Genomic DNA, 27,532 nt, shown 5'->3' on the forward strand with positions numbered 1-27,532 from the left:
TCTCTACTGATCCTGGTTTCTTATGCTGTTTCTTTCTCTTTCTTTCAGGGCGACGAGGAAGGACCCAGGTAAGATCACATTATTGTTGTTTGTCTGTTCTCAGAACTGAAGTAGAGTGACATTTGTGGCCTTTTAATGCCCCGTGAAATATGACCAGCCAAGGAACAGCACAGAAAAGGGATCTCCATCTTATTCCAGGGCTTTGAAGATCTTGTTTTGTAAGATTCCCATCTCCCTCCCCATCTGTGCCATTTCCTGTCTGTAACCTTCAGATAGAGATAGTCTTTAAAGTATGTAATGACAGTAACTTTGCTTTATTCTGTAGCACATTCAGAATACCTTGTTGAGACAAGTAGGTACTATATTTGAATGGTAATTAGGTATCAGGTAGACTGAATAGATAAACTTTTGCATTGTTCTTTCTTGATTGGAATTGGATTGCCTTTTTTTTTTTTCTTTTAATGGACTCTGGTTTCAATATTCTGTATTTCTGACCTATAACATCCTTGGGTCTGACTCAAGACACCTATACAGTGAATCTGAGGTCATAGGTATACAAAACTTTGTTTAGGAAAAAAAAAATGTTTCTTTGTGCTTCTGTTTCACCACATGAAATTTAAAAGTGCATTTTATCATTGCCTCGGGCTTGTAGTGAACCTGGACTTTAGTTTACTTACCTTTCCTGTCTTTCTGCTCAGGCAGTGAGAGCAAGCTCTAGGAAATGCTATAGCTATGCTGTGAACACAATCAAGGGGCATTTGTACAAAGTAAAATGCAGTGTCCAGTTGGGTCCCCTCTGTCATGTATGGATCCAGGACTGTTAAGTCTGGGAGGTATCATAACATTCATCCAGGCCACAGCTATTCAAACTTTAGTTTTAGTAGAAACACCTTTTTTTTCAAATGGGCTTTAAGTAGAACTCCAGTGTATGCAAAACATTTTTTTTGTTTGGTTAAAGTTGGGACCACATCTACTGGTGAAACTTCTCTCTTCCTTGCAATAGACCCTGAGGGGCTGCTGCAGAAACCTAGGGTTCCTGAGAACTTAGTTTGAAAATCACTTATCTAGGGCTTCCCTGGTGGCGCAGTAGTTGAGAGTCCGCCTGCCGATGCAGGGGACGCGGGTTCGTGACCTGGTCCAGGAAGATCCCACATGCCGCGGAGCGGCTGGGCCCGTGAGCCGTGGCCGCTGAGCCTGCACGTCCGGAGCCTGTGCTCTGCAACGGGAGAGGCCACAACAGTGAGAGGCCCGTGTACCGCAAAAAAAAAAAAGAAAGAAAGAAAGAAAATCACTTGTCTAATTCAAGCTTCTCATTGAAAGAAGCTAAATGAGTTGTCCAAGGTTACCTTACTGGAGCCAGGATTTGGCCCTTCTTTGGTTTTATTTACAAATCAACAAATACAGTTTCTTCTTTTTCCTTTCTCCCTCCCCACATCCTGAGCCTCTCTCTTAGTGCCAAATGTTATTCCACATCTTCATCTCCTGCTGCTTCCTTCCCTTGAGAACTGTAGTTCTCAGCCTAGATCTTGTTCCTTGTCTTCTGTGGCTAAAGCTACAGGCATCCCGCTTTAAACCTGCAGAGCTTCAGGGAATCCCTTTAAATTCCATCCTCCCCCCATTCTCAGGAACAGGCTCCCTTTATGTTGTGGATCATTTCTTTCCTCCCTTCCTCATAACCCAGTGTATAGGCCCTGTGCTATATACTGGGCATATAATGAAAATTAAGACAGACATGGTCCCTGCCTTGTGGATCCTAAGTCTAGTAGGAGAGACAGGCATATAACTGGGCACTTCTCCTTTGGGGGAAGTACTATGATTAAGTGAAGTTTAGGCTGCTTTAGGAAGGGAAGCTCACCAGAAAAGGTTATGTGTAAACGGAGGTCTGAAGGATGAGAAGGCAGACAAAGGAGAGGCAGAGATAGAGCTGTCCTATGGATAGGAAACAACTTGTGTAATAGCTCCAGACAAGAGAAGAGTGGAGGAAAGAAAGCAGAGTCCAGACCACTGAGGGCCTTACAGGCCTCCTTCAGGTATCTGAGCTCTCTCCCGCAGAGTGTGGGAGGGCATTAAATAATTTAAAACATGGATTAACCTGAGTAGATTTGCATCTGGGAAGTCTCCTCTGCCTGCAGAATGGAAAATGAATTGGAGGTGGGTCAGAGCCTGGGAGACTAGTTAGATTAGGCTAGTGATGGGAGCTTATATCAACATCTTCTCTAGCTATTGACCAAGTTCTCACCATTTTACACAGACCTTTGGTTTAGATAAACTCTTTAAATTATCTCCTTGGCACTCTGCCTCTTCGCTCAAAACTAGCTCTAGCTCCAGCTCCTTAAAATCCAGACCAAGCAGAGCCCTAGACCTTTTCTTCCTCAGAAAGAGAGTTCAAACAAGACCAGTATAAAGAAAACACCTTAGCAGATGTAGCGAGCAGACTCCACAGGATAGAAATGGCATTTTTGTCTTGGGAGAGCCTGATAAGGATGGACACGTTCATCTTGTCTTTATGGCTACATGCCAGAGTCATATTGATTAGAAGAATACAGGGACCTTGTGAAGAGATTAACTCCCTTCAGAGTTACTATTCAGTGTGAGATACTGGCTTCAGAGTTTAATTGCAGATTCCTTCTTGTCATTTTGACAAGATTGTGGTGAAGTATAGAGTTTCTTTACTAGCAACCAAGATGTCACGCTGTCTCCCTCGAGCCAGGCTGCCATGGATGTCAGTAGGGATTCTCTTGGACTGGGACTTTATTGGTAAGATGAGCACTTGAAAAAAGTCATGTTCCAGTTTGGCAGAAAGAGGAAAGATGAGTCAGATTTTCCTTTTACCCTTTAAATTCTTACTTGTTGGTTCCATTCAGTTTGTGCTGAACTACCATTTGGCTCAGTTTCTTCCAGTTAACACTTCAGGGCAGAATGCCTTTGATCTGAAATTTCTCTCATTTATGATATACACTTCACTGTCTCAGTAAGCCAGAGTTTTGTTCCAAAGGCTTTTGTATTGCTGACGGTGTTAAATGAGAGTTTGATGTGTAAGGAAGACAGAAGGAGTGTGGGTCTGCCCGCACAGGGGATGGAAGAGAAATGAATCTGGGGACCCTGCGTTCCAGGTCTGCTTGGATTTTCATGCCTGTGTCTCCTTTGCTAGTATTCTTTCCACACAGCCACTTCCCTGCTGTCTGCACAGAAGTTCAGGGAGGATTGAATTCCAGCCGCTCTCCATGGTGGTCAGAACAAAGGAAAATTCCTGTGCTTTTGAAAATTATTTGTCTATAATAGATCTATATTTTCCTCCATTCTGCCAGCTAGAGTCTCCCTGCCTTTTTTTTTTCTTTTCAGTTTTGACTTCCCAAGCTGTTTGACGTGAGGTGGCCAAGTATTTGTGCTTTTGGTCATGTCTGTGCCTTGTTCTGATTTTTATTGTGTATTTGTCCTGTAATTAACAATAATAGGCAAAGCTACCGTTTAAGTTTTACTACGTACAGTGTTTTATATATATTCTCTTTTAACCCCCATGTAAAGCTTATGATGTAGTTATTATTCTACTTGTAAAATGAGGAAATGAATGCCCAGAAAGATTAACTTGCCCTAGATCACACAGCTAGTAGAAGCAGAGCTAGGACTTGAATCTAGTCTGGCTTCAGAGCTCATGCCTTCAACCACCTGTCTCTGAGAGGCCAGCACACTTCTCTCTGTGACCCTGAATGAATAAGAGGATTCACGCCCACTTGTCAGCGCATCACTTTGGTCTTGTTCCTCTCACCTAGGAGTTCTTACTGGCTTTGATGTTGAAGTGATGTGGCGTCTGTTTGCTGCACGCTACCTCTCCTCTCCTTAGCCTCTGTCATTATGAGGGGATATTTCGTCATATCATCCTCACACAGTGTCCCCTGAGGGTCAGCAGCAAAAGGGGTGCTTTTAGACTCCCCGGGGGAACAGGTAACCAAGCCTTCCTTTGACCCTGCAGAATTAGCTGCCTGTTGCCCCTCCATCCAGTAGTTACTCTTCACACCTATGACACATTCGTGCAGATGACAAGGTTTCTCGGAGCGTACGGAGGAGCAGAAGTCCTACTATGTGGAACATGGATATTAACCGCTGTAGAGTCACCTTTGAAGAGGGTGTCTTTGAAGCCCAGGGTGATTCTTTTTCTCCAAGCAAAAAAAAAGCAGTTTACACTTTTGGCAGCAATTTTCTGTCTCCTCTGTGCTATTATGGGAGATGTTGTGTTTGCGCCCTCGCAGATTGGCTCCTTCTGTGCTCCTGCCGGAGCCTGCTGAGAAGTAATGTATGTTCACAGAGAGGGGGTGGCAGTGGGCTCTGCTGCCTTAGAGCTGTTGTGTAGTGGAAGGAAGTCAGAGTAGGAAGGACCCTTAAGCTCTTGTGTTCAGAGGACAGAGGAGCAAGGTCAGTTTTAAATTTTGATTTGCGATTGAGATTTTCTGTGAATTTTTTTAACTAAGAAGAAAAAGGCTTTTTAACAGTAACAGCCATACTTAAGATTTTGGTAGAACTTTTCATCTTCAGAGCTGGCTCTTATTCAGGCAAAAAGCTCCTGCTGAGATCAGTGTGAATCTGACCCATGCTGATTCTCTGATCAAATGGGCAGTGAGTTCTGAAGGAATAGGAGCTCAAGGAGAGTCAGCAGACCTACCTTCTATCCTTGGTTTACCTGGGACCAACGGTGTGACCTTGGGCAAGTCCTTTAACCTCCTTGCTTCTTTGTAGTCTGTTTTTACTTCCCTGTAAATACTAGCCTTTCTTTCCCCAACTCGGCACCCAGTTTTTTGGGATATAAATACAGTGGAGGAATACAGTCATATATTAAATATGTGGAGGAATACAGTCATATATTAAATATGAAATGAAAAGAATCTGCTTATAGGTTCTGTAATTTGATAGATTTTTTGGTACATTTCTCAATTTTGTTTCTTTAAACATTTTCTTGGGGCTATATACTAGGTACTCTTTTTTCCCCCCTCTAAAATAACAATCATATGTATGTTCTTAGATATGACATTTCTCTTCCTGATGACTTAGTTTGTAGAGATAAGAGGGGACTAAGTCAGTGATACGCTTAGGTTTCTTTTGTCCTCCGATTGCAAATGTATGGTTTTGTTTTTACATTACCTCCATTTCAGAAGACCTAGCTGGAAGCCAAAGAAAATGTCTCTGATTCCTGTGACATGGAGTGGAACTGTCAGGGCTGTGTATTATCCAGAAGTGGGGTTCCAACATCTAAGTTGGTCTTCAGTACAGAGAGTCTCTTAGCTGTCACATTTCCCTCTTATGGAGCCTGAGCTGACTTTGTTTTCCTCTGCTGATATGAATTATTTATCCTCTACTCACCCAGATGAAGGATGAAGCCATGCTATGCATTGTACTGCCTATCTGTAATAAAAGCAAGCCTTCTTCTGAAAGTAATTGATTTTCAGATATTTACCTGTGAGAGTCACAACTTTATTTTATTTTGTGCATATTGGCCTATAACCAGAGAATCCATTCACAGCTGGAAAAGTCAGCTGAGGTACCTCTAGTTTATTTCATCTGCCTCACAGTGGAAATGCCAGCTAGGAGCAGCCTGTATTCTGACATACACCTGACTGCCTTTTCTGGCTTCATAATGCTAAGAAAAAAGGCCCAGTGGGAAGAGACCTGGATGTCACTTTTCATGGTGTGGTTTTATGCTAATCAACTTTTGTTTGCCATCCAATATGTAGTTATGATGCTTGACAGGCTAACCTTGTTTATGTCTTTGACCTCAGAGCTTATCAGGATAACATTTACCTCTAGGAGCTCTGTTTCCTAATCTCTTTAGCAAGAAAAATTACAGAGGAATTTTTTCATTCATTTTCAATTGTCTACTGTGTTGCCAGGCCCCATGCTAGGCCTCAGAGATACGAAGATGAAAAAGACTTTGTCCCTGCATTTAAAGATATCAAAGTCTAGTTCAAATGAGAGAACTAAGTAAACAATTTTAATTTCACATTTAAGTACAATATAATAATTATATTATAAATTACTATAAGGAAGCATTTATTGATTGCCAACCTTGTGCCACGAAGTGTTTTAAACATTTGTTGTTTCTCACAACAGTCCTAACAAGTGGCTAATACATTATCTTCCTTTCTCAGCCAAATGAGAAAACTGAGTTGCAGAGAGGTTATACATACACTAACGAGGTCACTCAGCTAAAAACTGGTAGAGCCAGTATTCAAATTCAAGTAGGCTGACTTGAGAATGTGGGCTCTTAACCACTACAGTATAAAGATTCTCTATAATAAATATGTTGGATGTAGAATAGGATACAACTAACTCAGGATAGAGAATCAGAAAAGATAGCATTTGCGCTGGACTTTGAAGGATGGGTATAGGGGTAGGGTTTTGCAGATGCAAAGGGTAGGAAGGCCATACAAGCACAGAGATCAGCATTTCTAAAGGCTCAGAGGAATGAAAACGCATGTGCTATATGGGGAATGGTGAGGAGCTACATGACTGGACTGTTGGCAGGGGATGAGACAAGGGTGGCTGAGTCTCCCTTGTACAGGGTCTTGTGTGCCATTTGAGGCACCAAAAGGTTTGTACCGTTTCCTGTTAGGCTTTACCGCTTGACTACCGCATGGTCCTATTCATAGGAGAAATGGATGGACTTTTGAATCTTGTGGATCTCTTCAGGTAGTCACATCTCATGAGTTATGTGTAAATTGTTTGCTTTCTCTGTGCCTCAGTTTCTCCATCAAGCAGCACATTTTACTATACTTAAAGGACAAGTATTTTATGAAGCATTAAAAGTGTTCTCCTTTTGGGTTTCTTCTTTTATATGGAAAAGCAAGCAACTGAGATAAAGTAATTATAAAAGGAAATTGTTTGATTTTTATCTTATTTATACCTTGTTTTGACAGCTCCAGCCTTCCTCTAACTAACAATCAAATTTGGAGAGTAGATACCCAGTTCCTTCTAAATTGATGGAGATAAGGAATACTAAAGCACCAACATTTTCCAAATAGATTTAAGGCTACAGATATTTCTTAGAAACTAGTCAAAAATTAAATTGATGTCACGTTTGTCCCTGAGTTAGATCTGGTGCTGGAGAGCCTGGTTGGAGCCTAGTTCTCTTCTTCCTGGTTTATCTTCGTAGCCATTTTGGACTGGCACTAAGCATAATAGATTTTAGGAAGTCAAAAAACTCCAGTCTGTGTCTTAAGAATAACTAAATTTGATGTCATTGGTTATGCCCTCCCTCACCTGTGGCAGCCACGGCAAAATGTTGTTAGTGGTGTCTTTTTCATTTTAGGAGAAACGTGCTGGTCTCTAGCATCTTCTCACTTTCTGTCAGTGAGAGGCAGGCAAGGGGTGAATAATTCCATTTCCCCAATAACTTCCAAGGAGCCTTCCTTTTTTTGTAAGTTCAATGTGGCTGAACTGCATTCACCTCTTTACCCGGAAACCCACAGCACGTGTCTGTACCAGATGCTGGGAGCAGAAGCGGGTGTGTTTTTTTGTTTTGTTTTAGGTTTTTTTCTTTTTTCTTTTCAAGACGGTGTGAAGTTTAGAGTCATTGAGTGCAGGTTTCTTTAAAATTAGAACTGCAAGAAGGTAGTTTCAGAACATTGAGAAGGGTGTCCAAAGGCTGTGATAAAACTGGGGTACCCTAAATGGTGAGGTCTTTGCCAAGGACCAATATTCAAGGGCCTGTCCTGTTTGGACCTAGGACCTACCTATGAGTGGTTATAGGATCATAAAAAAAATACTTCTTTAGCCACAAGCTATGGACTTTTGAATCTTATGGATCTCTAGACGTTTTAGGGAAGAAAAACACTTTCTAGACGTTTTAGGGAAGAAAAACACTTTCTTACATAAGTGCCTCATTCCCCCCTCCTTAGCACCACTACCAGTTGTTCCCTGTAGGTTGTAATGTGGTTGTAAAACAGAAAAGCATTTTGTTTCCTTGGTGAGTACATGTCTCCTTCCCCTCTGGTTCTATCAATTCTGTTTAAAGAAAGTGAGATTGAGCATGAGAAAAACTGTACAGAGAGGGAGGGGCTGACAGAATTACAGAGAAGGTAGGCAAAGAAGCATTTCTCAGCTGTCCCTGGCTGCCAGATGCATCTTGGTCCAGATGCTGTGGGGCATTGTGCAGTCTTATTCCATCTCACAGGTATTGCCACTCAGACAAGAACCAGTTAAAACTGACCAAGCTGCCAACTTTGCCCTGACTTTCAGGGTTGTTCAGGGTTAGCAGCTAAACAGCTCTAATAGTGATACCTGCTTATGTGTCGAACATAAAATAGGAGCTAGACCTATGTATATTATTTCAAAGCTTAAAAAACCTGTTAAATATAGTTATTCTCATCTTCTTTTTACAGATGAGGAAATTGATATTATAAGAAGTTAAGTGACTAAGCCGTGGTCACACAGTTAGAAAGTAAGTCAGCCAGGATTAGAACCCAGATCTGTCAGGCTTAAAATTCCGTGCCTTCAACCACCACACTACCCTGCCTTTCTCAGGAGATGGAAGATTCACATCTTCCAACATCTTGGCTGGGAATAAGTAAAGTTAATGGATGGAATTGTGACAAGCCAACAGGGATTTGGCATTTTTATCAGAAAAATTTTTTTCATTTTCTTTATTGAGTGCCAACAAGCAGTTTGTATGAGACAGAAGTTGAGGTGGAACTTGCCAGGAAAATGCCTAAGGTGGAATGAATAGGAACTTCTCTCCCCAGACAGGTAAACATTAGTTTGCTCCCTGGCTTCTGTGGAGCGGGCAACTGCCATCACCTCTTCTGAAAGAGCCACTGTTCACCCAGTGGCAGGTGCAGGCCAACTGTTGTCATGACAACAGCAGGAGAGGCAAGCAGTTTAATTCTAGAACTGATAATTAACTGGGGGTGGGGTGGAGGTGGGGAGAGAAATGGGGGGGTGATTGTTTCAGAAGGGAAAACTTAGCAATTACCAGCCAGCTGCATAGATAAAAAGGCCAGGCACAGATGCTCCAGCCCAGCATGCCCCTGGGATTCAGCACTCATCCCCTCTGGTTAGGAATTTTTGATAAATGAAAATGAAGGGTCGAGTTCCCAGCCAATCAAGACTCTTTAAGGAACCAAATAAAGAAAGAGGAAGTTACATACGCTGTAAAAAGAAATGCAGGGGGCCAGATAAATGACTACCCTAAATGACATTACCGAACCAGAAGCACTATCCAAACTCTGCAGGAAGAATTCACACTTGGAGGTAAAACAGGACCCGCAAGGCCTCCCCGTTGTGAGTTTCTACTTCTGCGGATGGAATGAGGGGAGAGTGGCATATTAGAAAGAAAATAAAAAGAAGACTTACAGAGGTGATGAACTTGTTTAGATCCTTGATCATCACGGCTAGTAGTCTATCAACCCCTCAGAGATTGCAATAGTGAACGTAAGCTAAGCATTCTGCATGGATCATCTATCTCATTTAAGCCTTACAGCCACCTAGGAGGACAGTGCTGTTATTATTCTCATATCAGACTTAGACATGTTCAGCACTTTGCCCAAGGTCACAGAGCTACTAAGTCAATATACTGAGTCCTATTATCCTATTGATTTGTGTTTTTTAAAATAAAACCTCTACTACTCTATGGGGAAGTCGTGGTCGCAATCTAGAATAATATCAGCCTTAAGTAGATTAAACAGTTTACAATAAAAAGGAAAATAATATTTTTTCTAGTAGAATAAATGTAAGCTACAAAATAAAAATTACTAGATAAGCAGTGTTGGAGAATGTCCTATCATGTGTTTGAGATCTGTCAGACTCATAGTTCACAGATTAGCCCTGTGTCTCAAGCTCTGACCAGATGAATAAGTGTGAGTCAGGATTTCTTCCTAACTTGTTCTGTGGCTCAGGGCATGTTAAGGCTTAGAAGAGGAGATGACATTATACAATGCAAAGTGACTGTCCGAAACTCCTCTAATGATATATTTTCACCAAACTTCCGTGTTTTATGTGTTGTTCATGGGGAAAATGCCACAGTGTATAGCAAGACCTCCCTGTATTCCAGAGTGTATGTGTAATGTACATGTGTGTGTATGAGAGAGAGACAGAGAGAGAGTTGGCGGGCGAGAGAGAGAGAGGGGAAAGAAGGGGGGAAGAGAGAAGGAGAGGGAGGAAGATTTTCCTTTAAAACAGCGAGTCTCAGTGAAAGGAGAAGCATGGTGCTCATTCAGCAGTGTCTGCAGATCACATACTTTGTTCCAGGCATTGTCTTTGGTGCTCAGAATACAGTTTTCCACAAAACATTCAAGGTCCATGCCCTCAAAGAACATGTAGTCTAGAGTCTCAAGTAAGGATTGAGGAATGTAAGTGGTATGTAATTTAAAAACACATTTTAAAGAAACCCATTACTACTTCTGTTAAAACCTAGTACAGGGAATAAAACTCTCCTAGTCCTTCTGGCTAGTAGGAAAATGTGTAAAAGATAGAATGCAGGAGAAGTATAGGTTGATAATCACTACTTAAAACTATGAGCTTCCCCTTGATTTTCCAGAGGTTTGACAAACTAATAAGTTGATGTTGCCTTTGCAAGTGAAACAATTAATATCAAAATTTGGGAGCTCGACTGACACAATAATTATGCTGGAAAATGTAATTTTGTCTGCATAATGGAAGTGGGATCATTTCAAGAAGATCTCATTAATGTGCTGTTCATCTACAAAGAGCAATGTAACCTTTCTCTTATTAGATTAGTGCAGGGTCATGATGCAAAAGGCGGTTAGAATAATTCTCAGTCTTTTGTTCTAAGAAAATAAATTAAGCACTGACTAGGAGTCTAGATATGGAAATCAGAATCATTGAAGACAGAAAAACAATGTAGCCACTCATTCTGAAATTGACATAAGCTCCTTTCATTTCTGTAGGTTTCATTCCATTTAGCCATTTATTTAACAAATTATTTCCAGTGTCTGCAATGTGCCAGGCAGCACTAGGTGTTGCAACTATCATAGAAATCAAAACCAAAAACGGTCCCTTTTTTCACGGTGCTTACTATATAGTGATTGGTCTCTCCTCCACATATCAGGGCCATACATCTGTTCTGTGTCTGCTCAACTCTCCCCAAGCTTAAAGAATCAGCACCCTACTGAAAAGATGCATGTCATGTGCAGTTATAAGTGGAAATCCCCCAGTGCAGAGCCTTCCCATGTATGTTAGACTGAACACTGATTGAGTTGTTGACTTAGTCTTTTAAACTAGGGTTCCGTGGTCCAATAAGTTTGGCAAATGCTGCTTATTTACCCACCTCTTGGAGTTCCACAAGTACCATGGTATAATAAAGTCTTCGAGCAGTCCTGTGATAATGAGACTTATTTACTTTGTTTAACCCAGCATTTCCAAACTTATTGACCATAAGGATCCTTTAACCCCTATCACATAAATATCCTTTAGAAACAATGTTCCTCAATTGGATGTGGCTCATCGTCCACTAGATGTTGAGACCTACTGCTGCTGATTTGCCATCTAGAAAGAGAGTATAAGAAATGTAAGGCAATATATAGTAAGAGCCCACATCTCTTAGGTTGAAATCTTGTTGTACTCCAAAAAACTAGGTCTTCTGAACCATTTCTCTGCTGTTATTGGTGTAATTTATGTCTAATACAAGTGGGAGTGTAGCTGTCAGAGGTACAAATAATTGAAATTGGTACACATTCCTGGCAAAAGAAAGTCTAGAGAGGGCCACTGGGATATTTTTTTTTAATTGACATGAAAATGAAACTTGGATGTCCGTGATTCCATTCAAAAATAAAATAGCCATCATAAATAAGTTTTTTGTTCTTTTCGTCTTAATAACATAATTCGTGTCACTTTTTAACAATAAAAAAGTTTTAGTTCCAGTGTATACCAAGCACCCAGCACATTGCCTAGTATGGAGTAGACCCTCAAATATTGGTTGAATGAATGACTGAAACAGACAGTGACGAGGAACATTACTAAATACAAAGCAATACAGAAAAATGTCATTTTTCCTATTTTAAGTCAGTGTATAAAGTGGGCGTATCCTTCTGTTACATGACAGTGCCTGTTACATCTAATAGCTATCATATGCCTACCACAGGTTGGGGGAACTAAGAAAAAATATATATAAAAGTATTTTGCAAACTGTTAAGTGCTGCATCTAAGTAGTTGTGTTTGTTTTTTTTTTACCAGTGGTCATGGAGGTGCTCAGCATTCTATGTGTCAGAAATTTCCCTGATATGACCAGGCCCTGATGCCAAGTGGATTATACACCAGGATCGCAGTATTCTGACTTACAGACCAAGAGAGGAAGGCAATAAGACTAGGATGTCAGGCCTTTGATAGTACTTCTCTGTCCCTCAGTTTCCTCATCAGTCATCTAGGGGCCATAGCACCCACCCTGTCTATATTAAGGATCAAATGCGATAACCCACATGAATGATAGTAAGATATGCAAATAAGAAATGTAAATGATGCTCTATACCCTTCGAAAGTATAAGCATTAAACAAGCAAAACAGAACTGGATGATATAAAGTTGTCTTTTCATAATGTTATTTGTTAAGACATAATTGTGTTTGTAACCTGAGGTTCATGTATGAGTCATTTAAACAAATATTTATCAGCAATAACAAAGGAAACAAGAAGATTACCCTTGATTCAGCACCTTTACAATTTACAGGGTGTACACAGACATCTCATTTCCTTATTTGAACAAACCTGAGAGGTGGTTTTGCTATCCCCATGTTATAGATGAGGAAATTGAATGAGAGTAAGTGACCTGTCCAAGGTGGCCCAGCTAGAGCTAGGAGTGGCAAGAGTCAGGACTTGGAGTGACGCCTTCTTGTTATACATCCTGTGCCTTTGCTCTCATAGCTGCTTTTATTCAAAACATAACTCGTTCTCCTCCCTCTCCAGCATGCTTCTGACCTTGACTTCTCCTTCGCAGTAAATGACATCATCTTGTCTCAGGCCAATAACCTAAGAGTCATACTCAGTATCTCTCTTTTCTTCACATTGCAAGTCCAATTAATCAACAAATTTTGTCAGATTTACCCTCAACTATACATCAAATCCAAGGACTTCTCACCTCCACTCCCTCACTATACCGGTCTGGGCCACATAATTTCTCTCCAAGAATTCTACTGTCGTTCCCTCATTGCCACTGTTACTCATCCTTCCCCTCACTGTAACCCCGCCATTCTATTATTCACATGGATGCTAGAATGATCTTTTAGGATACAAAGGAAGTCATGTAATTATTCTATTTAGAATGCTCCAGTATGAATTATATCATGTCTGGAACTTGCTTCAGAGTAACCTGGGGGGAAGAGGACCGATAAAGTCACACAAGATGAGATTCCCATCATCCTCACATCTGCTGCTCACCCCACTGCTCACTCCAGCTATGCAGCTGTCTTACTCTCCTTCAGACAGAGGTCACATTCCTTCCTACTTCAGGGCCTTCGTGCTTGGGTTCCCTTCCACCTGATGCTTAGCCCCAGATCTTCACATGGCTCCTTCTCACCTTATCTAGGCCTCTGCTGAAATGTTGCCTCTTCAGACCTTCATTCCTTCCTTACCTGCTTTGGTTTTCTGCGTACACTTGTCACTGCATGAAAATGTATTTAACTTATTATTTTCTTTCTTCCCCACTAGAAAATAAATGTTATGAGGGTAAAAGCTTTGTCTTTTTCACCACCGTACTGTCAGTGCCTAGAACATTATAGGGACTCAGTTAATTTTTGAATAAACAAATAGCTATGCAAAACCTGTTTTCAAAGTTGTAGAGAGAACCCTCGTTTGGAATAGGAAAACCTTAGATTCACTTGATTATATTCTCAGTCTGTCACCTTGTGCAGGTCATTTTCCTGCAGCTGTTATTTGCGAATCTGCCTTTGTTATCCACCAAAAGCCTGTGAGTTTCTGAATGGCAGCATCTGTACTTGATTTTTCTTTATCTCAGTAGTAGGCATAGCAAGTGTGTTACACTATTTGATAACTATATACATGAGCAGTACTTTGCTGTGTTCCAGACTTGGAAAATGACTGACCAGGACTCATGAATCCTTGGCTCTTCTTTACATAATAGTGATCATGGCTATAATAGCGAACACTGATTGAGGTCTTACTGTGTGCCAGGCACTTTTCTAAGAGTGTTACGTGTCATGAGTTCATTTAATCCTTATAATAGCCCCATAGGGGTAGAGGCTGTTAACTATCCCCATTTTCCAGGAAAGGAAAATTAAACACAGAAAGACCAAATAATTTGCCCAAGGTCACATAGCCAGTAAATGATAGAGCGCCAGGGTTTGAACCAAAGCCATCTGGCTGTAGAGTCTGTATTCTTAGCCAACTCTCTCTACTGCCTTCTCAAGTCACCACTGTAGGCTTACACTGAGGTAGGTAGGTAGGTAGGTAGATAGATAGATAATTTAGTAAATAAATATTAAAAAAATGAAAGTTCATCCATGTACACCTGCTCTAAAGAAGAGTTTTAATCTAAGTATTCCAGGCTAGTGTCTTTGCTCTTTTCACTTAAAGCTACACACATGCCCTGTCTGCTCTGTTTGAGCCTTCTGAGAAGGGTAGGGCTGCAGCAGTGAGAGCTTTGGATGGGGCAAACTGTGCATTCAGGACTGTGGAGAGATTTGGGCAGTGCTCTTTCCCTGTCCTTGGCAAGTGATGGGCTGCAGAGGTGCTTTCATGTCAGTGGCCACCCTTTCAGCTGCAGACTTGTGTCCCTTGTCCATGATGAGGTTGGAGAACCTGTCTGAGCCAGCAGTAGTGCAGGCTGCTTGCTGTCTGGAAAAGCAGGGTGCAAACTCAAATGTATCATCCTGAGATAGTTCCCAAAATAAACAGATTTTTTGTGCTGACTCTTGCTTTTCTAACTGAGGCCTGACTGTTTCCTCTTTCTTCCCTTAAAACAATCTTTCTAGAAGGCATTTCTCTTCCTCCCTGCCTTTGAGTGATAGGGCTGACATCTGGGAAGAAGGAAGTGATCTACTCCTTCAAAAGTTATATCTCCATCAGACCTGAAAGCTGTTTAAAATTCAGTCTTCGCCTCTGGAGCTCTTGAGTCTAGGTGAGGAGTGTTCAAGCCAGCCTTCTGACTCCCTGAGAACTGGAAGTAAAAAGGGTGAGCTCTTGTCCTGAATCAACCATCATCAGTCAGTAAAGAAGTCTTTAGGAGGGAATCTTTGCCTGCAACCAGGGAGAGATGGCAGAAGACAGTCAGAAGATTATATGTGTGTGCTACCCCATTATATGTAAATAAAGGACTTGAACATCATGGATTCTGGTATCTGAGGGGCATCCTGGAATCAATTCCCTGTGGATATCAAGGCATGATTAGTGTATGAAATAATCAGGCAGCTTTAAGGTAATACGTAATTAAAAGCTGAATGTGTATTTTAGACTCCAGCGGTTTTAAGAGTTCTCAGAATTTGTGTGATGCACTGGTTAAAGAATATGGGCTTTGGGGTCAGAGGTTCTGGGTCTGAATTCCAGCCTCATCACCTACTAGCTATATAACCCTAGCCCTGCTATTTAAATTCCTTAGGCCTTGCTTTTCTCGTCTGCAATAGGAAGAGGATACTAGTATCTAAAATAAGATTACTGTGAGGATTAGTGAGATCATTCATTCATTCATTCAGTTAAAAAAAAAGTCTTCTGAGTGCCTTCTTTGAGCAAGGCCCTGTTCTAACTGGATGGGTACGTAAGTGCCCCTGAAATCTCAGTGACAGCAAACATTTACTTCTCTCACATACTGCATGTCCACTGTGGATCAGCTTTAGCTCTGCTCCCTTCTCCTTCATTCTAAGGCAAAGTCTAAAGAGCAGCCCCTGCATGGGACATGCTGGCAAGGGGAAAAGAGCAGGGGCAAAACGGTGCAGCCCACCCCAGTGAGCAGGGGATCACTTTTGAGGCAAGTGAGAAGTGACTTCAGATCGAGAGAAGAGTCCCGAAGGTCCACAAGATTAGAATATCGTTGCTGTGATTCACATGAAAGATCTTGAAGTTCTAGGATTCTAGGCTTGGATTAGAACAGTAGCAGTGGGGAGAAAATAATAGGTGGGGGAAACGTGGGTTTGGGGACTGGAGAGGACTTAGTGAGTGGCTGTATTTGAGAAATAAAAGAGAAAGATCTAAATCAAGAGCGCTGGCTTCCAAGCCTCGCTTTGCTGCTACATAGTTATATAAACTCAGGCAAGTCATTGAACCTTTCTGGGCTTGAGTTTAACATTTATAAAATGAAAGACCTGAATTTGATGTGACCCCTGAGGTTCCCTCTAGCTCTATCCCTCTCTGGCGGTAAGACTCCGGAGTCTTTGTCTTAGGAGACCACAGACTACTGGGAGTGATGCTAATGGGAAGGAAGGTTGGCTTAGAGAGAAAGATGTTATAATGACTCCAGTTTGCATTTGTCTCAGCCCATTGGGTTGTGTGCCTTTCTTTGTCTTTGCTCGTAGGTCACTTTCTCCTTGAGTTTGTTGTGAATCCAAAAAGGAGATAGAATTTATTTTTCATCTCCAAAGTGGGGTCCTTGGGAACACATAGAGCCTTGAGGTCATGAGACTAATGTAGCCTTACGCACAACATTTCTCCAGCATCTTTTGGTATCCTGACATCTTTCTACACTTCTTCCAGTGTATTTCATGTTATGATAATACCTTCACAATGTCAGCCTGGGTGTCTGAAGACAAACCTTATCCTCACCCACCACATACCACATATGCACAGAATCAGAAATTTCTGCCACTCTTCCTCCCTCTCAAGGGAACGCTTCTGCCTCTTTTATCCTTTACTCACTCCTTCCCTTGGGAAGAGGAGTAACTTGTCTGATTGGTGAGAGTCTGGTAGTCATTTGGCCTCTCTTCTCTGTTGTGCAGGGTTAATGTGGTAACAGTCACTGCATTGAAAAAAAACAACATGGCCGTATCTTTCTTCTCCTTTGCTTCTTGGATCACTTGATTCAGGCAGGATGGACCTTCCTTGCCCTTTGCTCTCCATAAGCAGATTAGGAAGGAACTGTCTCTCCTGGTCCCAGGTTCCAACTTCTCCATCAATGACTAGATGAGTAAGTCAAGTTGCTCCTTCCCTGGGATTCAGATAACTTTAATTTAGTGGGAGAGGTGGCAGGAGGCACCTACTGTAGCCTTGAAATCTCAGCACTCTACTTTATTATTTGGGTCTCCACTAAAAAAAGTAGTACCTTGATCATAGTTTAGCTTCTTAAGTCTCTGCTCTCCTTGTTTGAAAGTGGAGAATACAGTGAACAAATGACACCATGGGTTCTTCAGTGTCACCTCACACTTGTTAGTGGCTTCCTATCCCCCTCCCTCAGCTTTGCCAGTAGGAAAGTGCAGTTATTAAAGAGGTGAGTGTTTCACCATGCATCATAAGAAGTAGTTTACAAAGCTGAGTTGCCAACAACCTGTGTCTGCTTGTCCCATTAACTTTGTTTCCAGGAAACTCAGTCCACCTCCATATCCTGGCATTTTAACCACTTCGGCCAAAATGCTGGGTTCAGCACTTTTTTCATGTGGTCATTTTAGTTAAATTTTCAGTATTAAATTAATGGTACAGTCTGAGCTCACCAAAGATGAGAGCTGTACTTAACAGTTTGAGGTGTTTAACCTCCTTCCTATCCCCAACTCCATGCAGTGTTTTGCAGTGCAACTTTTCAGCAGGTATTTAAATTCTGACATGCTTTCGGTACTTTTTTTGAAACTAAAATTATAGGCTAACTCAGTTGAAATGGTTAAACACAATTTGTGTGCGTAGTTGTAACCTCAGTTGATTTGTTACAAAAAATTTTTAATCTTAATTACTGTTTCCAGGCAGTCTCCCATGAGGCAAAGTTAATGAGCCTTGATTTATTCCACCAGCTTGTAAGTCAGACACTGTGCGAGGCACAACAGGGTTAAAGAATGAGCCATGGGCCCTGCCCTCAAAGCACTTGTAGTCCGATTGAGAAATGAGCAAAGAATTATAATATACCAGTGTGAGAACCCACATAGATGTGTGAAGTGCAATGGGAAGCAGAATAAAAAGTAACTAATTCTTCCTAGGGAATCAGAGAAGATTTCACAGTTGTTGACCCATTTGAACCAGTACCCTGAACAGAGCTATACAACAGTAAGTTGATTGATGGCAGGTGGAGAATGGACATCATAATTGTGCGCTCTGTGAGTAACAAGGGAATTTTGAACTGTGGTTCGCGAAGGGAAAGTATGTACTGTATCACTGTTTAAGTCCTCAGCATTGTGCTTTATTTTATAGGAAGAGAGCTTTGCCAACGCTTAATCCTTTTCGTTCTAAAAAGAGTATAGATATCTAAAAAGAGTATAGATATAATGGAAATAAACTTGGAGTATTTTGAGGCAGCCATAATATAGAGTCTTTTCAACTTTGAAGACTCATTCATTCATTCATTCTCTCCTTCTCTTTCTGTATGATCTAAAAGAAAGATTTAAATTTTTTTTAGCCATTTCTTACTCTTAGTTGTTCTGTGATATAACTGTGGCTCCTGTTTCTTACTGTATTAATCAGAGACTATTTGATTGTAAGGAACAGAAATCCACCCACACTTGCTCAGATAACACAATGGGGTATGGAAAGGACATGGTACATTTCACAGGACCCAATCAAAGGAAGTATTTCTGTACCTGATGGGCATAGGCGTGGGAATTGGTTAAGACCAGAAGTTGCTCTCTCAGTCTCTGTTCTTTCTTTGTCTCTTTCTGCTTCCTGCTTTACTCTCCACCCCACAGAGCAGCATCCTCTGTTTGCTTTCCTTATAATTTCAGCTTGTCCTGGCAGCTTTGGCCCCTGCTATATAGCAGTTTTCTGATGCAGGATTCAACATTGCCTCACCACAGTCCCAAGAGAAAATATAGCCAATTCATGTCTATTAATTAGCTGCCCTTGAGTTAGGTGGTCATGCCTGTCTAGTCAGTTACTGTAGGAAAGGTTGGGGGGCAGGGAGGCCGAGGAGTCATGTGGTTTGTAGGGCTTCTCTTCTCCCAGGTGGGGGCAGGCCAGGAGGGTAAACTGGAAAAGGTAAGCACAATTGAACAATATTCTGCTCTGCGACCCTGCAGAGGCAAGCTAGTGTGTAATCTAAGATGACAATTTAGTTTTTCTTAACACAGTTTTTTATAGTTAGACAACAGAGTGCCCCTAAGTGCCTGTATCTCTCGTTCATCCCAGAACAAGTTCCATTTCTTATACACCTAGCACTTCACAGATAAACAGAATAGTGCTCACTCAACTAGCACGTGGCTCCTAACAGCACCCCTGTGTCTCATTTGCTGTGGCCTCTTATAGGTTGGGTTAATGAGAAAAGCCATGAATTTGAAGTCACTGGAGTTACTTCCACCTCTTACTAATTTGGTGTCCATAAACTAGTTCCAACTTCTTAGAACCTGTTTTCTGATTCACAAAATGGGGCTGACTTGTGCCTCCCCAGCCTGGGTGCTTGTGAGGAGCACACGATAAATGTGTGTTGAATGATTTTGTGAATAATAAAATCATATAGTGATGAGTTCAGTTATTAATACATATGTTAGTGGTGGCAACAAAGAAGCAGTTTTTTTGTTATTTAGCAAGAGGTACTAAGGCGTAGACCCTCTGGCATCTGCTCACCTAAGGCAGGGCACGACTTTAGGCAAGGCTCATAAACACACCAGCTCTAATTTCGGGCTGTCATCAAGCACTTGGAGTTCCTTGGATGAAAGGTGTAATAGAAGGTCATAGGTGTGCTCCTCCTCCATCAGTGTGCATGTCGTCATAGCTCCTGTTCATGATAGATGACCTTTTGTTCTGTTCATTTGTGAGCTGGAACTATTTTAATCATCATAATGGTATTAAGTGGGCTGGTACCTGGGCTGCTTCTTTTAATTAGATGGTGATGGTAAGAGAAAAACATGGATCACAAATTATTCCCATTTTGCAAATAAGGAAAAGATGCTAAATAATTTATTGACCTTCACTCAGCTACTAAGCTGGAGAGCTAGGATTCAACCCAATTCTGTTTGACTCCAGTTCCCACGTTTTCCCACTATGCCTCACTGTCACCAGATCTTAGAAATCTACATGTTTAATTTCTGACTGGGCTCTTCAGACCCCAGAAGGATCTATGAAGATAGAAATAAAAGTCTATGAACTATTTTCAATATTTCAAAACTTATAATGGGAAATCTTACATTTAACTGCAACAGGGCAGAGTTATGTTAGCTGTTTTCCCCCCACGGTGACCTAATTTGTCAGTTATTGATAATTTAACTCGTGCAAGAAAACTAATTAAATATTCAGAAATGTATGTTAGACAGAGTTTCAAATTCTGAACCTTTGGAGGGTACGTGGGGATCCTTGGTGATGAAAAGATTATGAAATATAGTCTAATTCAGAAACCGCAAACTGATGGGTCATCAGCCAAATCTAGCCTAAGGATATGTTTTGTTTGCCTTATAAAGTATTTTTTTCAATTTATGAATTACTGACCAGCATTTAAAAATTGGGAGATTTCACGTCAAAAAGCAGATTTTTTTCAGCTTCTTTTGGAAATTCAAAATTTCTGACAATACTGGATCTATATTTACCCATGACATTGACCAGCTGGCTCCTTAGATGGGGTATGTACTTTGCAATTTACCAGACTCCACCTGGCCCAATTTATTCACTTCATTCATTCATATTACCTACTAGGCCCCTGTAAGCATTTGAGTCTCTAATGCCCAGGCTAATCCAGTCTCCTCATTTTGTTGCTAGCTTATAGAGTAGAACCCATTCTCTAGCCATAATCACTCCCACATTTTGTACCCTGTACAGTTTTGGGTCTTGGGCTTCTCCTTACGGTCTTCCATGCAGACTTGTCTCCTTGGCTCTGCTACATCTTTGCAAACAGGAGCCACATTCTCATCGTTGTTTAAGGTGGGTATGCGAAGAAGAAGATGGAGTGCCTACCGTGAGAAAGGTCGTGTAGTCTAGCCTTGTTTCTTTTTAACTCAGGAATATACCTAGGACCCTGATAAGTACCAAGTGTGTTTTCAAGACCTGCTTGCTAGAGTATTGTGAAACAGAATGGGGTTGGTGTCAGAAAGACCTAGGTTAAAGTACTAGCCACCATTAGTTGTCCACATAAGCAATTTATGTAAACTCCTCCGTTTAGCTCTCTTGTCTGTAAAATGGGGATAATCATAATGCCCGTGGGGTGACCTGATGCTCATAAGGGGTTTGGCACAGTGTTTAACATTTAATAACTGCTAGGATATAGTAACTCTTACTACTAGGGCCAAACGTGCAGTTGGCGCTCAGTTCATGCATGTTGAATTAACAAATGAATGGGTAGAATAAATTGAGTGTAAGGAATTACGTGTGTTCAAACAAGTAAATATCTATCGAAGAAGATGTCACCAGAAGTTTCTCTAGCAGGCCTGGAGACCACAAATTTTTGATGGCTTTGAATGTTTGCTTTTGATGACACTACAAGAAGCACACGTTGTGGCAGGATCAGTACCCAGAGCTCTTTAAAACAGATTTATAAGCTTACCTCTGTGAAATAACATCAGCCTCAGTTTAATGTAAGTTGATGTAAGGTTGAGAAGAGAGGAATAAATTTCTAATAATCTTTCAAAGTAGACTCATGCTCAGTGTTTTGAGAATATACTCAGAACTTCAAAATTGGCCTGTGGGCTAACCTCCGTGATACGGCAGGTTGACATTATCTCCGTGAAGAATCGTCGCGGTTGCTAAGGTGACTGCTAGAATGGGAAAAAGCATTAGACCACTTTCCTGGGGCTCCTGGACTACTTCCTCTTTTTACAGCCTTAAGGGACAGGCAAAGGGGGACTAACTTATTTACTGTGTGCCATCGCTGTCTCATTTAATTGTTATACTGATCTTCTGAAACAATTTACCATTCAGATGACAAAACTGAAGCTCAGAGAGAGTAAGGGACATGTTCCAATTAGTAAAGTGGCATAACCAGAACTCTAGCTCTTTCCGTAACTCCACATAGCCTCCCAAAGCTAACCTCACCACCTCTAAGGATTCATGATAGCCCTCAACCCCATCTTCATCCTCACTCCCAAAGGGAAACTCAAGTAAAGGGCAGCAAAATGGATTCACTGAGTGAATACACACTGTCCATTTTCTTCTTATTCATTTTCAACACAGTTTATTAAGCACCTATATTATGCCAGACACAGCTCTTGTTGCTGAGGATACAGGGTGAACAAGACAGATGAGATCCCTTCTCTGGTGGAATTTAATTCAAGTGGGAAGAGATAGACAAAAAACTTGTAAACCACTAAATAAAGAAAATAATTTCAGATAGCAGTGTTAGAAAGGAAATGAAACAGGGTGACTCCATAGAAGGGAGCTGGGGAGAAGAAGCTGCTACAGATAAGGTGTTCAAAGAAGGGCTAAGGAGGTCACTTTTCAGCTGAAACCAGACTGAACAAAGGGGCCAGCCAAGCAAAAATGGGCATGGTGAGCATTAGAGGCAAAGGGAACAGGAGTTCAGACTTGAGGCTGGCCACTGGTGACTGTCACAGGGAGACCACTTCACCTTTTAGACTTTTTTTTAACGTAATGTGCCTAATAATAGAACATGTTTCTGATTTATAATCTGAATCATAATGCATTTTTCTGGATATTTTGCAATGGGATTAGTAATGTTACTTCAAGAAGGCTGTGATCTATATAAGTAATGGAGACAAGCTGGCTTTATTGGAAGAGAGAGGACACAAGAGTTTACATCTGTTTCCTGCTGGAGAACCACATACTTTAGGCTCAGCCTGAGGACCTGCACGCTGTGAGTCCAAGGATGGGAAGGACACAGACACGGCAGAGACAGCAGGACGCCTCCAGAAGCTGCAGTCACACAGACAGAGCTCAAGACAACTAGGAAGGGAGCTGCTGGATGGTGTGAACATTTATTCTGGTGCCAGATAGCATTTATTCCCAGGATGTCTTTGGTTATCACAAGGGTAAATTCTAAAACAAAGAAGGAAATAAAATTAGTTTTGTGTAGATAAGTATGGACTCAATAAATACACAGCAGAAAATAATTTAGGAGGCTGGAATAAGGGAATGTCATGAACTCAAATAAGGATCAAGTGGAATGACTGAAAACGGTAAATCACTGTCTAGATCTATGCTTTCCCAGCCTAGGTACCCTGAAAGTAATAATAGGAATCAGAAAGCTATTTGCAGTGTTTCAAAAATATGAATGGATACTAAGGCTACACAGGCTATCATTTACCTCATGCCCTTTCAGGTCATTCTTTCGTTGTTTTATTCAGTATTTCAACAAATCCTTAATGAGTTATCTACTGTGTGCCAGGTATTATGACAAGTGGTATGAAATTTTTTAAATGGCTAAAATAGGGACCCTTGCTGTTGAGACATTTTAAGCAACTGGTGGAGCAAAGAGACAAGTAAACGGATCATTACAAAGCAGTGTAACGTGCACTGATAGGGTGTTACGGAGCGCTTTGAGAAGTCCAAAGGGTGGGGAAAATGTGAGGGATAGGGTCTTGGAAAGCTTCCTAGAAGAGATACTACTAAACCTATGCTTAAAGGATATATATAAATTAGCCAGACGGGTCCAAGGGAATGAACTTCTTGGCAGAGGGAAGATCATGTACGTTATATATATGGGGCTTTTAATACTCCGGAGTACTTAACGCACTGTATTGGAATTGTGCTCAGCTTTGAGTAAGAGAGAACTCTGGTATCAGTAGCTTAAGCAAACAAAGGTTTATTTGTTTCACATAATAAGTGTGGAGGGAGGTGACTGCTGGCTTTGGTTCAGTGGCTAATGATGTCAGTACTGCCACGTGCCTCTGAGACTCCCTGGGCTTTTCCTTCGTGATTGTTGCCTTATGATTGAAAAAGGGCTGCGGCTTTGGGTGTCATATCCACGTTCAAGCATGGAGAAGGGGTCAAAAGAAGGGCCATGTCTGTATTAATCAGAAAAGTAAACGCTTTCCCAGCACACTGCCCCCGCCCACCACCGGAAGACTTATCCTTCTGTGTCAGGCTTGAACTGGGCTCCTTCCATGTCCCCATCCCGCCACTGCAGTACAGGCTCGGTATGCACATATTTAACCCTTCCACACTCCAGAATAGAACGCAGCAGGGAGAGTGAGTTGAGAATGACTAAGTCAGCCAATCAATAGTATATGCCAAACTTTCCATTTCACTTGCTCTTCATAATAAGCTCACGCAGTAGGGAGAGCAGGTGTTATTAGCTCCACTTTGCAGAAGAAGAAACTTGGATTTGGAGATTCAGAGAGCTAGATGATGCCTGAAATCACAGAGCTGTGCATTTAGTTCGTGATAACCAGAAGAAAAAGGAAAGCTAATGTTGGTCATATGCTTATTACCACCAGAGCAGCTGAGCACTTTACATACGCTCTCTCATGTCCTCCTCACGCAGTCCTGTGAGGTAGCTCTCCTCCTTTTAAAAGTGAGCAGTCTGGATATTGACGTAACTAAGGGGATATTGACATGACTTGCCCAGGATCACACAGCTGGCATATAGTGGAGCCAGGATTCAAACCTCAGTTCTCCAGAATGTCAGCCAGATGCCCTTCTCGCCTCTCCTGCCTTTAAACTATCATAACTCTCTTCCCGTGAATCCAGTGGATGTGCCGTCTCACTGACATTGCCCAGACCTCACCCCCCGTGCCCCTCTTACTCCTTTTATTTGACCCACTCCTGTTTCTTCATTATTGCTTTTATGGACACAGAATCCAGCAACACATTATTTCATATGTCCTGCCATTAGGAATGCATTTCCTGTCACTGTAGTAGCACCGACCATAACGAATACATTTTGTTATCTGTGTAGATGTCACTGGTGTTTTCAATGCTCCATTCTAATTTATGTGGGTAAATGAATAAAGCATTGCCCAGGCTCCCATTACTCCAGAGAAAACGAGGGATGCCCTGTGTGTGTGCATATGTTTTTGCGTTCACGCAGCAGATAGGATGTTTGGGTCAGAATGAATTGTGCACCAGAAGTGGGAGTCAGGCCCTTTCCTGGAAGGGCACGTTGGAAGTAATGTGCTGTGCACATCAGCAAACCTGCACAAGCAGGTTTCCTTAGGAATAGAAGGGCCTACTTAATGGGCACAAATTACAGTCAGGCGTCGTTAGAAAGGCAGAGGGAAAGCCTTGCTGATTGAGGGAACCAGCTTTGGGGGTACCCCAAGATCTTCTTGCCTTCATGTGCACAGCCAGCAAGGTTGATATGCTTGGTAACAGCAAATCACCCCATCAGTCAGCCACACACGGTCACAGCCTTTCTGACTTTGAGGGTAAATAGTGAGGCAGGCCAACCAGGGAGCAGAATGTGCTCAGTTTGGGGTTAGTTATGTGACCTGATCTTTATGATGAGAGTCTGTCTATGAAGTAGAGGGATGGTAAATAGTCACAGAGTCTGAAATGCCAGACTGTGGCAGAATGTAGCCCCTTCGTGCAGAGAGGCTGGGGTATTCAGCTGTGCGAGAAACGGCCTCCCCTATGTTTGAAACGATATGTGGGCCGTAAGGTGCCAGACATTTAGCCTGCAGCCTGCAGGGGGTTCTTGGGGTGATATCTTTTTAGATATATCTATGACAAACATATCCTTTCCAAGGCTTGGGATCTCAGCCCTTAAAGGGTACCTGGAAGATAACCTGGGAGGCCCAATATTGTGAGTCCTCATTCGAAGGTTCTAGAAATTAAAAGGAGGTGATGTGGTGGTTTACAGAATGTAGGAGTATCCTAAATTTCTGTAAAATCTTACATTTTTATACCACACCTATTCCAGCTAAGTCTTTTAGATATGCAGGAGTTGCCCATTAATAAAAATTGGCTACTCAGTTTAGGATTACTGACTCAGTGATTGCAAGGCAAATTAAAGGAGTAGAGGTTTCAAACTGAATTTAGAATGGGTATGGGTGTGTGCATGTGTGCTTGTGTGTTTGTACACACATTTGCAGTATGCAATCCATTAGGGGGTCTGGAAATGTTTGGGTTTGCCTTTAACAAAAAACGGCAAGCATGACTCTAAAATTTCGCTTGGGGGAGAGCAAAATGTCTTTCTAGGTCTCTAAGTAATCTTAAATCTCACCAGCTTTTTATTGCTGAAAATCTCTATCAAAAAACTAGGCTGTGGAATTTCATTGTCTGTCCTTCTTTGTTTCCTCTGAGTCTCTGGAGGTTTAATTTTTACATACTGCATCACCTGACTCTTCTGTCAATACCTGAAAGACAGACTTGAGAGAACTAGTTTCCCCAAATCTGCCTACAGATATAAGCCCAGTTAAGACCAGTGCAATAACCTTAAAGAAGTTATTGTTCTTTCCTTCCTTCATGCCAAAAAGCTACTAGCACTTGTCCTATACTGAAAAGCCCACTATTTTACAGGAAGTTCTGTAGAACCAAATATACTGTTTGGGGGATTAGTTAAAACGCAAATGAATCTAGCTGTGAGTTGAATCTCTGAGTCCCAAATTCTCCATTCTTGCAAATTCAAATGACTGGAATGGCTTGCTGTATCGTCTAAAAGAAAAGCGGTAAAACAGTAAGAGAATAATCGTTCACCATTTCCTCAGGGCCAGTGATTTGAAGCACAGTTTACTTTTGCCCTGGGGCAGGGTTTAGTCGTGCTTCAAACCTAGAAAACCTTTCTGAAAGGGGTGCAGAAATGAGGATGCAGATAGAAGCTGTCTCCAGCAGCAGTGGCTTCAGGTTTCCATGGACAGAGAACAGAAGAAGATGCAGTTTACCACCAGAGCAGCTTTGAGTACAGGAGATTAAAACCCACCAAGAACCTCTGGGTCTTTGTGCCCCTGTTGGGGTCAGAGTGAGGAGCAAGGGCGAGGACACAGTGTCAGCCTGATTCTCCTTCAGTTCGCTGCTCCCTGCTCGATTAAGATGGCTGACAAGCCAGGGAACCAGCCTGAACTGCCCTCCCCAGGAGCTGCCCATCTTAAGAGAGTTCCTCTAGCAAATGGGCCTTCAGGGGACTATATAATTAGAAGCAAAGCCATTTGCATTAATTCATCCTACACATGTCTTTCCCCTCCTAAAGTGCTCAGGGTTCCTGCCATATGTGTATATAGCATAAGTTTCTAGTCTCTAAATACCTGTGCTTATAGTCTGCTCTAAGATGACTGAACAGAAAGGGAGAGGACCAGCCCCCGAGACAATATGTCTCTCCTTCTTCAACTCCAGTTGTCTGTGCTTCCACTGCCATTCTTTTGTTATAGTTGTTCTTAGGTATGAAACAAACTCAAGGTTTAAAAAAAATTTTCAACAACAAACAGCGTCTACTGAATGGGAACAAATTGATGCTAAACCTGTGTATTTTCCAAAACTGTTGATCTGAAATAAAACAGAAATTACAATAATAGCTGTCATTTATAAAGTATTTACCTTGTGCCAGATATAATATTAAGGCTTTTAATAAGGTGTCTTATTTAGTATTACATAGGTTTTATTAGACCCATTTTACAGATGAGGATACTAAACTCAGAGAGGAAA

The 27,532-nt window shown here is 41.6% G+C and overlaps 1 protein-coding gene across 5 annotated transcripts in view; it reads left to right on the forward strand.

Moving 5' to 3' along the window:
• Positions 1-27,532, forward strand: part of TRIM44 (tripartite motif containing 44) — a 115,949-nt gene that overhangs the window by 58,204 nt on the left and 30,213 nt on the right. For 2 of the 5 annotated variants that reach the window (XM_024752587.1, XM_024752585.1), the window contains exon 4: positions 49-68. In XM_024752587.1, coding sequence (XP_024608355.1) covers positions 49-68 — 20 coding nt within the window. Of the gene's footprint in view, positions 1-48; positions 69-12,177; positions 12,424-18,060; positions 18,178-27,532 lie in introns of those variants that run through there. The other 3 variants (XM_024752584.1, XM_024752582.1, XM_024752586.1) reach the window with 3 other exon arrangements.

This window comes from Neophocaena asiaeorientalis, unplaced genomic scaffold, assembly GCF_003031525.2.
Source record: "Neophocaena asiaeorientalis asiaeorientalis breed wild unplaced genomic scaffold, Neophocaena_asiaeorientalis_V1.1 scaffold196, whole genome shotgun sequence".
Taxonomy (NCBI): domain Eukaryota; kingdom Metazoa; phylum Chordata; class Mammalia; order Artiodactyla; family Phocoenidae; genus Neophocaena; species Neophocaena asiaeorientalis.